We start from the raw sequence: 15,594 nt of genomic DNA, 5'->3' as shown, positions 1-15,594 counted from the left end.
TAGGCTGGAAGTTTAATGATCATGTCAAATCCCATTGAACCTATACTGTGTCAACAATAGCCTACCACAGCAAACATGCAGGGCATGCTACCAGGAATTAGATCATATAGAGTTGAGCAAGTGGCAAACCCAGTGACAAACCCAAAAGAAGATCAGTAATTCAGTACCATCCATGCCGTACAATCCAAAATCCACATTACCTTTTTGCTGTCTGGCAGCGCGCAGAGCTTGCTGCCCCCTGTCAAAGAACCAGACCTATTCTGTCCGATAGTTCCCTGCTGTGGCGACATGGTTTCCATCAAGGCTACTACAGTAGATCGACTTGGAGACTGCTGCTGCTTCAAACCACAGCGCACGTATTCATATTCCCATTGCATCCAAAATTATCCAGCGACAGAACGAATAAAGAGGTAAACCGGTGAGAAATTCATAATTCACGGCAATATAACGGGTAAAAAGGAGACAAGACGCGTTAAATAAACCTGGACTGAGTTCATCACTGAAAGCTCAAAGAACGCACTGACAAATTATCATTTCTAATCGCTGTCAACGAGATCCACACGGAGTCTTTCGGTCTGAAGCAGTGTAGTCGTTTCGGCTCAAACCCATGTGTAGGTTTGCCTCTACAGTCTGAACTGAGGGCGGTCCTAGCGCCGCTGGGTGCCTAAACATGAACATTAGCTCTAATAGAGAGGTAACTGTTCTAGCTCATAAATCACATGCAAACCGTTTGCAGACCAGGTGAAGGAATGCGCTCTGCATGCCAAGAATAACATGACTAATGCAAAATCATTTACGAAGTATGAATTTTCTACTGTATATACATGACACAGTCCACCCCACTCTCTGTATGCACACCCAATAGAGTTGGTCTGTTTGCCTTCAAACAACCTGTATACATGTCTCATTTTACTATGAAAAACTGCGTGGAAGAGGAAAAATATAGTCACAGGCCTACAATAAGTTGATACATTAATTTATAACTGCTCAATTAAGCCAAACCTGTAAAACAATACTAAACGTACTGTGCCATTTAATACAATGTGTGAGATATGACACACTAGTGAGGACTGCCACTATTTATCTTTAACCAAAACGTTGGCAGGTGGCTGATTTTTACAGTATGTTTTAACTGGAACTTGTATTCTGCCTCGCCACGCTAGCTTCACCCTCACGTGCTAGCAAGCAATTACTGTTCCAAAAGTAATAAAAATAATGTTTTTTTCTGATCTTTTACCTAATGGTGGCACTATAAACATACGCAAATTCCAAATTCCCACGTGCCATACCTTAATTTTTCGTGTTACAGGAAGCATATACACATGACCCGTTTCAGGAATCTAGGCGTATGTCGCAAGTCACAACTTCACAGGAGAGCCATTTGAACGTTTTAAATGTTTTTTGAAATTGCATTTTTAACAGAAATGCCTTCTGGAACATGTGAACTTTCATGTGTCTTAATAACAAATGTTTATGCTATCTGTAAATACGAATACAATTGTTAAATTACGAGCCTTGTTGGTTAAGCCACAGAAAAAGTCAGCAACCTTCCCACTAGCCATGCTTGGCTGAGATAATGAGTGGGCTGGACATGCCGAGAGAGGAGTGCGGATTGGTCTGCAATATAGAAGTCTTCTGTGTATTTGAGCTGGTCAGTCTGTGTTGGTAATCCTGTCGAATGCGGCTTTTTAAAAACTAAGGGCAACCGTAGCATAGCATTCGTGACAGTGAGACGCGTCCATCATGCATGATGCTGTATACAGGTAAGATAGTGCAGCGTTAGCTAGCTACATTTACAGATATTACACGTTTCTAATTTTGACAGAAAGTGGTTTCATTTCAAGCTAAAGTGTACTGTTAGCTAGCTAGCTAACGTTAGCTGGCTGGCTCCCTAGCTGACGTTATTATTTGTATCCCAGAGCTGTTTGCTTGGACAGTTAGAGCCTAATGTTAGCTAGCTAACATTGAACTTGGTTGGTTAGCTCCCAGCATATTCATGCAGTGTAGTAACTACATTATTTGGCACTATGTTCATTGTTGTTTAACTAGCTAACATTAGCTGGCTGGCTCGTTAGCCAACGTTACGTGACGCGTGTGATCTTACACATTGCTTACATAGCTAGGTTCATTGTTTACTTAGCTAGGTAGCTACATGTCTTAAGCTAAAGTGTACAACACCTGTTGAATATGGCCAGTGTCAGTAAGCGTCTGCAAAAAAGCGTAATGAAATTGTTGCCAGCAGAGCTGGTTAGTCTGTTTTCATGTTATCCATAGGTAAACAAATCATCAGCCAGAGGGTCATGTTTGCGCTCTGAATGCTCCGAGAGGAAAACGAGATGGGTGGGGCTAAAACTTAAGAGGGTGTGAACGATGCTGAATGGGTGTAGACAAAGAAGAGCTCTTCACTAAATACCAAAACATTCAAAGGACATTTTCTCAAAAGTGAGTTTCAACTTTAAAAGCAGAATTACTTTCCCATTGTTCCTCAAATGCAGTGTATGATATACCATTTTGTAGCTCTGAGTCTTTACTTTACAATTTGTTGCTTTTATGAATTTTGTCTTGCTGCTTTTTGTTCTATGTTGCTCTGTCTGTATGCTACGTCTTGATTGTCCTATGTAGCTCTGTCTGTATGCTATGTCTTGCTTGTCCTATGTTGCTCTGCGTGTGCTCACTGCTCAATGATTGTCTATATTGTAATTGTTTTTAATAACCTGCCCAGGGACTGCGGTTGAAAATTAGCCGGCTGGCTAAAACCGGGACTTCTACTAAAATGTTGATTAATGTGCACTGTCCCTGTAAAAATAAAATAAACAACTTTTATCCAATGTAAAAAACACAATTTCAAATTTTGCTACATAAGACCGAATCCAGGTGGTGAGTCACATACGAGGAGATAGCTGAAGTCTCTACGTATCCATTGATGTAAATATATCCTCTGTCTGATTACCAGTTTGTCCACTAGATAGCAGTAGGAGATCACATGACATCTCTTGGCCACTTGAAACCAGTTGCGTCTGGTTTGGGTAGTGAGTCACTGTGCCAAACGGATTTTCAAGCCTGACATCTTAAAAGGACCATAGCAATCAGGGCTTTCAATTACATTGCCAGAAGTAAGATTTGAGTTCGATTTCCAAAAAGACAAGGTCTGTAGCTTTCAAATGACATGTCACTTTCGATTTTCTGATGTATTTGTTTTTTGGTGTGGAGGTGCCCCCCCCAAACTCACCGGACCCTGTACAGGGCCCAAAACAACCACTCAGAGTTTAACAGGTCCTAATTCTCCTAACCTGCTATGTTTATTCTCCTAACCTGCTGTGTAAGTTCTCCTAACCTGCTATTAAAAGTCAAATCTGATGTTAATTTGACAAAAGCTGGATCCCTTCTAGCCATGAACCGCTCCTTCGTCCATGCTTGCGTCACCCAATGGTCCACCCGATCACTTCACTTCCCTACATTGAAAATGAATGGCACTCTGTTGTTTCATCGCTCCCACCTTGTTATGTGTAAATGAACTGTCAGACCAGAGATAGCGCTCACTCAGTCCCTTTGATCATCAGTCTGGTGGTCTGCAATGGCGCTCATGTGGATGTCAGGTGAGCAGATGGACTTTCCCTGGAACCCACCTTGACAGACAGATTCACAAAAATGCCACATTCATTTGTTGAGTAAATTATCAATTTCTTGTCACAAAAGAGTGGCCAACTCATTTTTGTTCTTGCTTCCAAACTACACTTTAATTTCCTTGTTTATGGGTGAATTTACTGTTTCTCAGACTTCCCATGAAAAGCATGTCTCAATGGATAAACCAAAACTACACAAGTTTGGGTGTGTCAGAAATGTGGTTTGAGTTGCCAGTGGCGGACCATGTTTTGGTGTGGCATAGGCAATGTGTTTCCCCATATTTTCAACTCACTCATGAGTCGTGACAGTTGTTTTGAAAGACTAATGAAGCAGTAGGCCTATGGCGCTGGTATAGGCTAGTCACTTGAGTCACAGAATAGCCTATGACTATTAGGCCTTGATATCGTCCCAAAATGAAGCCTTTTTTGAAGATACCACATTTCCAAGTGTTGCGGCTGACTATTTATCATAATGTCTAGTCTAGTTCCCTAGTTGGCACAGCAACAATGTGATATACACCTCATGGTCTGTGCCTCCCTCGGTCATTGTCAGTTCAAGGGGAAAGGGAGTTTAATTGCATCAGGGATTCTCCCTAGAAACAAGAATCAATATGTGTCTTCTTGAATGTCATCTGACATTTGCTTTGAAGAGCGACAAAGACCATTCTCCGTCAAGGTCTGGCGAGTGTTTGGAAACCAAACCTGGGGAAGGTATGGAGTTGAACAATTATCTATTTCAGTGAGGGAAAATTACTATTGACCTGGTATTTTTTCCAAGCCTGACATTCTTTCTATATAAACCAACTGCTGGCATACGATCTTATCTCATCTTATCGTTTATAAGCAATGATTAAAACAAGACAGCATGTTTCTTAAATACCTGCCACATAAAAATATGTAATTTTATCTTATCAAATACTTCCCTCGACATCCACACCCTTACTATCAAGTAGGTTGATGTTACAGAATTGGATCAGAATGTTGACACTAGACCTGATGACATACACACACACACTTCTCAGAGAGGGGAGAAAGGAGAGGAAAGGTTGGCCTGGCTGACATACAGGAGAGGATGAAAGGTTCAGAGGTTGTTTTTTAGTGTTTGGGCAGAGAGCAGACGCTGGGACCCAACAGACAGACAGACAGACAGCATCCGCTTTGGGAATGGGAACTCTCCACTTTGGAAAGCTCTGAATCCCCATCTCAGTCCCAAAAATAGGGATATTTTCCCCTCAATCATTCCTAGTCTGAAACCCCAGTGACAAACACCGGGAAGAAAATGAAAGGCAAAAATGTCAACATCACCCTGCCGCAGTCTCTATTTCTCTCTCGGCCTCTTAATGCTTCTTTAAACATTGTGGCCGAGAAGCCAGGATAAGAGTTAGTCATGGGAGATTTGGAGGAGAGAGATGTAGAGACAGACTGAGAAGGAGAATGGAGACTGAGGGAAAGACAGGGCTCGTGGTTGAAGTGACCATAGAGGAGGCAGAGATACACACAGAGACAAACAGAACAAGACAGAGACTGTGGGTTTATGAGTCTGTTGGTCAAAAACAATACTCTGGGAGAAAGGGTCTGTAGGTTTACCATGGGTTAGCCTCTTACAGACAGATACAGTGCATTCGGGAAATATTCAGACCCCATGACTTTTTCCACATTTTGTTACGTTATGGCCTTATTCTAAAATGTATTAAATATTTTCTTTTTTCATCAATCTACACACAATACCCCATAATGACTAAGTGAAAACAGTTGTATTTTTATTTTTGCATTTTAAGAAAAAATAAAAACTGAAATACCCTTTTTACATAAGTATTCAGACCCTTTGCTATGAAACTCAAAATTGAGCTCAGATACATCCTGTTACCATTGATCATCCTTGAGATGTTTCTACAACTTGATTGGAGTCCACCTGTGGTAAATTCAATTGATTGGACATGATTTGGAAAGGCACACACCTGTCTATATAAAGTCCCACAGTTGACAGTGCATGTCAGAGCAAAAACCAAGACATGAGGTCAAAGGAATTGTTCGTAGAGCTCCGAGACAGGATTTTGTCGAGGCACAGATCTGGGGAAGGGTACCAAAACATGTCTGCAGCATTAGTGGTGGCAGCATCATGCTGTGAGGATGTTTTTCAACGGCAGGGACTGGGAGACTAGTTAGGATTGAGGGAAAGATGAACAGAGAAAAGTACTCTGTGCTGCCACCACCATGCTTCCCCGTAAGGATGGTGCCAGGTTTCCTCCAGACATGATGCTTGGCATTCAGGCCAAAGAGTTCAATGATGACAACCTGCTCCAGAGTGCTCAGGACCTCAGAGTGGGTGTGAAGGTTCACCTTCCAACAGAACAACGACCCTAAGAACACAGCCAAAACAATGCAGGAGTGGCTTCGGGACAAGTCTCTGAATGTCCTTGAGTGGCCCAGCCAGAGCCCGAACTTGAACCCGATAGAACATCTCTGGAGAGACCTGAAAATAGTTGTGCAGCGACGCGCCCCATCCAACCTGGCAGAGCTTGAGATGACCTGCAGAGAAAAATGAGAGAAACTCCCCAAATACAGGTGTGCCAAGCTTGTAGCGTCATACCCAAGAAGACTCAAGGCTGTAATCGCTGCCAAAGGTGCTTCAACAAAGTACTAAGTAAAGGATCTGAATATTTATGTAAATGTGATATTTCCGTTTTTGATTTCTAAAAACCTGTTTTTGCTTTGTTATTATTGGGTATTGTGTGTAGATCGATGATACAGTTTTTTTTATTAATCCATTTTAGAATAATGCTGTAACATAACAAAATGTGGAAAAAGTCAAGGAGTCTGAATACTTTCCAAATGCACTGTATATATACAGGAAACAGACAGGCATAATTACAGAGAGAGACAGAGGGACACAGGCAGTCTGGTCGACAGTCATAGACAGAGACACAGAGGGACAGTCAGTCAGAAACACAGGGACAGGGAGAGTCAGACAGTCTTAGCCTGTCACATCTGCTCTCCTGTGGACACATACACTCTGCCCCTCACCCAGCTAATCTGATAAACTACACTACCTAGAGAGCTGGCTATTCTAATTACTGACTGTGCTCATTGGTAGAGAGCATCCGTGTGCGTGTGCGTGTGTACACTGCACAGACCAGAGAGGACAGGCTCTATGAGGATGCGGTGACTCGGTTTATGTCATCCCCTTGGGATGGAATGGCCGACTGTTTATGTTTCACAGAGGGGTCAACCTGGTGTTAGAGGAGACGGATAAACGGAACAGGGGATAACCCAGGACCTGTTGTGGGTGTGATGATTTAGTTGACTAAATGTAAGCCCGGAGGTCCTATGTTTACTGTAAGGGAGCAGCCTCTGGGCCACAGAGTGGAATTAACCAATTAATGAGGTAATGCAATCATTGGTTTTGGGAAGCAAGGTAGAAATTAAATGGGGGCTGGGGGGTGGGGAAAGTTCAGGAAATGTCCTCTATATTGCTATTGCTACACCAAACACCAACAAAGCTGTAGCACTATCTGTCCTGGCATGTCACTGACAGTAGATTGACCACAGAGGTTTTCATCCAGCCAGGTATGCATGACCGCACTTTCTCTCTGTTAGGACGGTCAAGACAAGTAGCCAACAAAGTCAGGCTAATCTTGACCATTTAGAAGAGGGAGGATTTTGGAGGAGTGTGTTTATCTATGGCAGGCTGGCTTATCACTGGTGATGGCTTTGTACGTCAGTGCTAACGTTTGAGCACTATGTGTGTGTGAGCTGCCATCAGCGCCAGGGACCTCTTATCATCCTCTCAGGGGTGAAGGGTCAAGCCCTGCATTCCAGCAGGGGTCAGGATCATTAGACAAAGGTCACCCCTGACTTCACTCAGAGGACAGACGGTGGAAGGTTTGGTGAAGTGGTCAGGCTGAGTGGTTGGCTAAACGTATCCATACTCTTTGGTAAAGGTACGTCAGGGTTGGACAACTAACACACCTTCTTCTAACTGAAGGATGAACCATGAATAGTTGATTATTTTAAATCAGTTGTGTTAGTGCTGGTCTGAAAAAAAACCTTCACATAATATGGATACAGTATATCTAAGTGGATACAGTATATCTAAGTGTATACAGTATATCTAAGCTGTGGCACTGTGTACAGGACAGGAGCAGAAAGAATCACGTTCAATGGTGAGGGAGCGGTTCTGAAGAGTTGTAATTTTACGGCAGTCTGTTCCGTTGTGGGTTTGTTAACCAGCAAGAGGAGCGGGAAGGCGTGGTTTGGATGGTATTAAAAGGCATGGTGTGTGTGTGTGTGTGTGTGTGTTTTAATGAGAGTGCACTGCTAGCCTTGCCCATTTACTGTGTAGGGACAGAAATAAAAGCAGAATTACAGTGTTGAAGTTTTTCCATCTTACATCCCAGAACCAACCCTCTCCAATGTAATCACACACACACACACACACACACACACACACACACACACACACACACACACACACACACACACACACACACACACACACACACACACACACACACACACACACACACACACACACACACAAAGCATGTTGTGTGGACTAAAACAGCATAAAACATGGTCAAATGAATTAGCCAGGTACAGTCATTTTTTTAAACATTGAGAACTAGGTTGGTCAATTTTTGGGTCAAATTAACCAGTTATCTACACTACCGTTTAAAAGTTTGGGGTCACTTAGAAATGTCTTTGTTTTCCATGAAAACATACATGAAATGAGTTGCAAAATGAATAGGAAATATAGTCAAGATGTTGACAAGGTTATAAATAATGATTTTTAATTTAAAAAATAATTGTGTCCTTCAAACTTTGCTTTCGTCAAAGAATCCTCCACTTGCAGCATTCTAGTTGTCAATTTGTTGAGGTAATCTGAAGAGATTTCACCCCATGCTTCCTGAAGCACCTCCCACAAGTTGGGCACTTCCTACGTACCATACGGTCCAGCTGCTCCCACAACAGCTCAATAGGGTTGAGATCCGGTGACTGTGCTGGCCACTCCATTATAGACAGAATACCAGCTGACTGCTTCTTCCCTAAATAGTTCTTGCATAGTTTGGAGCTGTGCTTTGGGTCGTTGTCCTGTTGTAGGAGGAAATTGGCTCCAATTAAACGCCGTCCACAGGGTATGGCATGGCATTGCAAAATGGAGTGACAGCCTTCTTTCTTCAAGATTCCTTTCACCTTGTACAAATCTCCCACTTTACCACCACCAAAGCACGCCCATACCATCACATTGCCTCCACCATGCTTGACAGATGGCGTCAATCACTCTTCCAGCATATTTTCATGTTGTTTTCTCCTTCTCATGAATGTTCATCTTTGTGATCCGAACACCTCAAACTTAGATTGGTCTGTCCATAACACTTTTTTCCAATCTTCCTCTGTCCAGTGTCTGTGTTCTTTTGTCCATCTTAATCTTTTATTTTTATTGACCAGTCTGAGATATAGCTTTTTCTTTGCAACTCTGCCTAGAAGGCCAGCATCCCGGAGTCGCCTCCTCACTGTTGACGTTGAGACTGGTGTTTTGCGGGTATTATTTAATGAAGCTGCCAGTTGAGGACTTGTGAGGCGTCTGTTTCTCAAACTAGACACTCTAATGTACTTGTCCTCTTGCTCAGTTGTGCACCGGGGCCTCCCACTCCTCTTTCTATTCTGGTTAGGGCCAGTTTGCTCTATTCTGTGAAGGGAGTAGTACACAGTGTTGTACGAGATCTTCAGTTTCTTGGCAATTTCTCGCATGGAACAGCCTTCATTTCTCAGAACAAGAATAGACTGACGAGTTTCAGAAGAAAGTTATTTGTTTCTGGCCATTTTGAGCCAGTAATCGAACCCACAAATGCTGATGCTCCAGATACTCAACTAGTCTAAAGAAGGCCAGTTTTATTGCTTCTTTAATCAGAACAACAGTTTTCAGCTGTGCTAACATAACTGCAAAAGGGTTTTCTAATGATCAATTAGCCTTTTAAAATTCTATGGATTATTATGGATTAGCTAACACAACGTGTCATTGGAACACAGAAGTGATGGTTGCTGATAATTGGCCTCTGTACGCCTATGTAGATATTCCATAAAAAATCTGCAGTTTCCAGCTACAATAGTCATTTACAACATTAACAATGTCTACACTGTATTTCTGATCAATTTGATGTTATTTTAATGGACCGAAAATGTGCTTTCTTTCAAAAACAAGGACATTTCTAAGTGACCCCAAACATTTGAACGGTAGTGTACCTTTGATAGCTTGCTAGCTAGTTAGCTGCCATGCCAATTTCAAGTCTTTCTAAACTAATATCTGACTAACTTGGAAATAGTTTCAGAAGGAAAGTTACTTGGCTAGCGCATCATGCTTTGTGACATTATGTTAGCTAGCTATCCCCAGTTAAATAATGTGTTTTCACTTATTGCATCTGCATGCTTGTTGAGCTCTCCCTTTGGCACTCATTCATTTGTGATGTGAGCTGGCTGCTCGTTCTAAATAGTATAATCTAATCTGTTCAAAACAGTGACAGCATGTGCAGCAGTGAGCATTCGGTTTATGACATGCAAAAGTGAAATAGATGTATTTATTCAGTTGTTCAAATGAACAGATCGCTTTATATAAAGAAACTATAGATAACAAGTTCGAAAACTTGCCATCATATTTCTGTCATGCTGCTTTGTTGACAACTCCAACCAACCAATCAGCGGCTGCCACTGGACAGAGTGGGTGAGTGTTTGAGTGTTTGAAACAGACATGATTGTGTGGAGTGAGAAGAGTGGCCGTGTCCGAATACCCGTACATGCGTTCTAAATAGTTTGCATTTTGGGTATGCGAAAACAGAATGTTTTTGGTATATGAAATATAGAAAATTGAGTATGCTTTTGTGGCGTATGCAAAAACAGAATGTTTAATAGTATGTGAAATTTCAAAAATGTTGTATGCTTTAAATGTCAGAACGTCATAATCTTTTCATCTTTTCATGTAGTTGAATTTGCTGCACACTATTGAGGAAGAGGGTCGTATTTTCAGATCCACATGATAATGAGATGGGGGCGCTGTACCAAAATGAATGAATGTCGGGAAACAACGTAATTACGCATTAGATGACGCATTCTCCGTATGGGTGAGTCTAGTATGCTGTTATTTGTTGCTTAGTACATACATTTTTACTAAACAGTATGTTCTAAATAGTGTGTAGTATGATTAGTACACTGAATGCAGTTTTAGTAAGCAGTAGGAAAGACAGGTTTCGTACACGGCCATTGTGACTGGCTTATGTGAGTCAGGCTTTTCAGGAAGAGGGATGAATGAGAGGTCAGACACAATAAACTCCATCAGTCAGTCAGTGTGTGTGTGTGTGTGTGTGTGTGTGTGTGTGTGTGTGTGTGTGTGTGTGTGTGTGTGTGTGTGTGTGTGTGTGTGTGTGTGTGTGTGTGTGTGTGTGTGTGTAGAGCACATTTCTCAGAAAATCTGCTGAGAGTGCAATCTAGACATCTAAGAGGTTTGTACAGTAATGTCATTGCTTAACCTCCTCCACCGCTTCACCATCATCATCATCTTCCTTATCGTCTTGAATATGGTTCAAAACATCATCACTTCCCTGAAAATGACTCATGGTTTTCTTTCTCAAGTAATGTGGTTGCACGCTGCATGGTGGCAGTCGAAACAATAATGTGTGTGGTTCACACTTCAACAGTGTTAAGATTTAGAAAAACCCTAGCCTCTGCCATGTCCCAAACAACCGGATGTTCCAGTTTTCAGGGGAAATGAATAGAGGGCCTGTGACTTGACTTCCGCTTTTGGGCATTAACAAGGCGACACTCCATCTTAACTCCTCCTCCACATTTACTGAATTGCTTGAAGAGTGCAGAAGAGAACCTCCCAACTCTTTTTTATCTTCTCGTCAAGACTGTTACGTTAGGTTAGAAAATCCCTAATCTTGGTTAACCCAGAACTGAAGTCTTGTGTAATTGGTCAGATGCTCGATTAAGTTCTGGGTCCATATGTGTTAACTTTGGGCTAGGGGGCAGTATTTTAACGTCTGGATGAAAAGCGTAAGTAAACTGCCTGTTACTCAGGCCCAGAAGCTAGGATATGCATATTGGACAGAAAACACTCTAAAGTTTCTAAAACTGTTAAAATAATGTCTGTGTGTATAACAGAACTCATATGGCAGGCAAAAACCCGAGGTCAAACCATCCGGAAAAAAACAAATATTCAGCCCACCACTGTTTCCAATGGCTGTCATGTTTAATATGAAGGAAAAACCTCCCAGATTGCAGTTCCTAGGGGTTCACTAGATGTCAACAGTCTTTAGAAAGAGTTTCAGGCTTGTTTTTGGAAAAATTAGCTAGAATTTGTAGTTTTTCTAAGTTGCTCCCATTTCGGCTGTAGTGTTTTCATGCGCGTGGATGAGAGCGCGTTCTTTGTTGTTTATCTCCGGTAAAAACAATAACGATTCTCCGTCTTAAATTGTATTGTTTATTTACATATTAGGGTACCTGAGGTTTGATTATAAACGTTGTTTGACTTGTTTGGAGAAGTTTATTGGTAACGTTTGGGATTCATTTTGTATGCATTTTGAAGGAGGGAAACCGGTGGATTATTGAAGGAAGCGCACCAGCTAAACTGAGTTTTTGGGGATATAAAGAAGGACTTTATCGAACAAAAGGACCATTTGTGATGTAGCTGGGACCTTTTGGAGTGCCAACAGAAGATGATCTTCAGAGGTAAGGCATTTATTTTATCGCTATTTCTGACTTTCATGGCGCACCTGCCTGGTTGAAAAATGTTTTTAATGCTTTTGTGTGTGGGGCGCTGTCCTCAGATAATCGAATGGTGTGCTTTAGCCTTAAAGCCTTTTTGAAATCTGACACAGCGGCTGGATTAACTTCTTATGGCTGCAGGGGCAGTATTGAGTAGCTTGGATAAAAGGTGCCCATTTCAAACGGCCTCGTACTCAATTCTTGCTCGTACAATATGCATATTATTATTACTATTGGATAGAAAACACTCTCAAGTTTCTAAAACCGTTTGAATTATATCTGTGAGTAAAACAGAACTCATTTTGCAGCAAACTTCCTGTCAGAAAGTGAAAAATCTGAAATCGAGGCTCTGTTCCAGGGCCTCCCTAATCGTTTGCTTGAAATCTATTAGTATACATGCACTTCATACGCCTTCCACTAGATGTCAATAGGCTGTGAGAGGTGAAATGGGGTCTCTAGCTCTTTCTATGGTCAAAAGAGAGAGCTTGGAATGACAGGACCCCAATTTCCTTTGCTCAGGAAGACGCGGAAAGGACTTCCGCATTGGCTTCTGAAAAGCTTTTGTTATAGACGGCAAATATCTCCGGCTTTGATTTTATTTGATAAATGTGACAATATCATCGTAAAGTATGTTTTTTCAATATAGTTTAATCAGATTATTTAAATTTTTTCGGGAGTTTTGGCGTGTTCCGTTCTCTGCGTTTGTTGACGATGGACAGGTTCGCGCCACTTGGCAAGTTTTGCTTGCAAATTCGAGAGGGAAAAAGGACATTCTAAATCCAAACAACGATTGTTCTGGACAAAGGACCACTTGTAAAAGATTCTGATGGAAGCTCAACCAAAGTAGGACCCATTTATGATGTTATTTCCTATTTCTGTCGAAAATGTGTTGTTGTGTTTTCCGCCTTGAGTTTTGGCGCTGTGTCGCTATAACGTAAGCTGTATGTCGTAATGAAGTTATTTTTAGAATTCTAACACGGCGATTGCATTAAGAACTAGTGTATCTATCATTTGCTGTACAACAAGTATTTTTTAGTAACGTTTATGATTAGTTATTTGGTCAGAATAGGTGAGTGTCAGAAATATATCCGGACATTCTGTGAAAAAGATGCTAAGTTTTCACAATGTATAACCACGGATTTCAGCTCTAAATATGCACATTTTCGAACAAAACATAAGTGTATTGTATAACCTGATGTTATAGGACTGTCATCTGATGAAGTTTGTCCAGGTTAGTGAAAAATTATATATCTTTTGCTGTTTTCTTGCGATCGCTAACTTTTGCTGCTGATAAATGGGTTGTGTTTTTGGCTATTGTGGTAAGCTAATATAATGCTATATTGTGTTTTCGCTGTAAAACACTTAAAGAATCGGAAATATTGGCTGGATTCACAAGATGTTTGTCTTTCATTTGCTGTACACCATGTATTTTTCATAAATGTTTTATGATGAGTATTTAGGTATTTCAATTTGGTCTCTGTAATTGTTCTAGCTGCTTCGGTGCTATTTCCGATTGTAGCTGCAATGTAAAACTATGATTTATACCTCAAATATGCACATTTTTCGAACAAAACATAGATTTATTGTATAACATGTTATAAGACTGTCATCTGATGAAGTTGTTTCTTGGTTAGTTTGGTTGGTTCTTGGTTAGTTTGGTTGGTTTTGTGCATGCTACCTGTGCTGTGAAAAATGTCTGTGCTTTTTTCTATTTGGTGGTGAGCTAACATAAATATACGTGGTGTTTTCGCTGTAAAACATTTTTAAAATCGGACATGTTGGCTGGATTCACAAGATGTTTATCTTTCATTTGCTGTATTGGACTTGTTAATGTGTGAAAGTTAAATATTTCTAAAAAATATCTTTTGAATTTCGCGCCCTGCACTTGGACGGGCTGTTGTCATATTGAGCCCGACACCGGCCTGCAGCCATAAAAGGTTAACAAGAAGTGAAGCCTTTTTCTGATGTATGACACTTGTATTTTCATGAATGTTAAATATGACTATTTCTGTAATTTGAATTTCGCCCTCTGCAATTTCAACAGATGTTGTCGAGGTGGGTCGCTAGCGGAACGCCTGCGCCAGAAAGGTTTTAAGAGGAGAGAGAGAATGAGGATCAGAACCGGAACAAATAGCTCCATCCCCTCTTTTTGCAAGTTGCGGGCAAGTCTATGGGCCAAATGTCCCCTCCCCTTCCAAAATTTGAAAGATGCTAACACACCTGCGAAATCATGATTTGTCCAAAGTACCGGAACTAATGCTACTCGTTAGCTCACGCATCCAGTTGTATCATGACATGTATACCGTATGTTTACATAGTGTGTCCACGAGAGATAAGAAAAACCCCAATGACTGAAGAGTGCCAGACGTTATTTACATTTTTTTATTTTTTTATAATGAATTATTCTTTATTTGATTGTCCATTGACTGTGTTGCGTTTGTTTGTTACAGTTAGCACCGGACTCAATGTGTCTATCAGTAGGGTCAAAGATTAGTAATGCTCTTGATGGATGGATCAAAAGGTTTGGTTTCAGAAAAGGAGCTTCTGCTTCCAAAGAGCAACCTGCTACAGCTTCTGGGAAGACTTAAGAGGTGGTGATATCCCTTGTTTATCAGTTAAGAAAAGATAGAGTGGGAATTTGAGATGGATTCACTCAGAGCACCATGGAATGTGAATACAAGATGTGTCTTTCTTTGCGTTTCGAATGTGTGAGTGTGTTGCCTTTGGTGCTGCAGATTAATTTTATGGGGGTGTGAGCAGAAGAGACTGTAGCACCTAAAAGCCTACACAGATGTATTTGGGTTCTGATGGGCATGAGTGGGTCTCTTATATACAGTACCAGTCAAAAGTTTGGACACACCTACTCATTCAAGGGTTTTTCTTTATTTTTACTATTTTCTACATTGTAAAATAATAGTGAAGACATCAAAACTATGAAATTACACATATATAATCATGTAGTAACCAAAAAAAAAGTGTTAAACAAATCAAAATATAGTTTAGAATTTAGATTCTTCAAAGTACCCTCCCTTTGCCTTGATGACAGCTTTGCACACTCTTAGCATTCTCTCAAACAGCCTCTAACGAGTCACAAACCCGGATCCGGGATCCCCCCATCAAAAAAGCTGACTAGCATAGCCTAGCCTAAAGCCACAGGGATATCATATAATAAAATGTTCATGAAATCACAAGTCCAAGACACCAAATGAAAGAT

At 41.0% G+C, this 15,594-nt stretch overlaps 1 protein-coding gene across 1 annotated transcript in view; it reads right to left on the bottom strand.

The window, feature by feature from the left end:
- LOC120064087 (rho GTPase-activating protein 20-like) overlaps nucleotides 1-564 on the bottom strand; it is a 50,060-nt gene extending 49,496 nt beyond the window's left edge. Inside the window, exon 1 of the mRNA XM_039014433.1 lies at nucleotides 201-564. Within this exon, the coding sequence (XP_038870361.1) occupies nucleotides 201-377 (177 nt within the window). The 5' untranslated portion in view covers nucleotides 378-564. The remainder of the gene's footprint in view (nucleotides 1-200) is intronic.
- Nucleotides 565-15,594: the final 15,030 nt, after the last annotated feature.

Source organism: Salvelinus namaycush, chromosome 19 (genome assembly GCF_016432855.1).
Source record: "Salvelinus namaycush isolate Seneca chromosome 19, SaNama_1.0, whole genome shotgun sequence".
Classification (NCBI taxonomy): Eukaryota; Metazoa; Chordata; class Actinopteri; order Salmoniformes; family Salmonidae; genus Salvelinus; species Salvelinus namaycush.
Note: the sequence above shows the minus strand (reverse complement) of the source record. Positions and strands in the feature narration are given on the sequence as shown.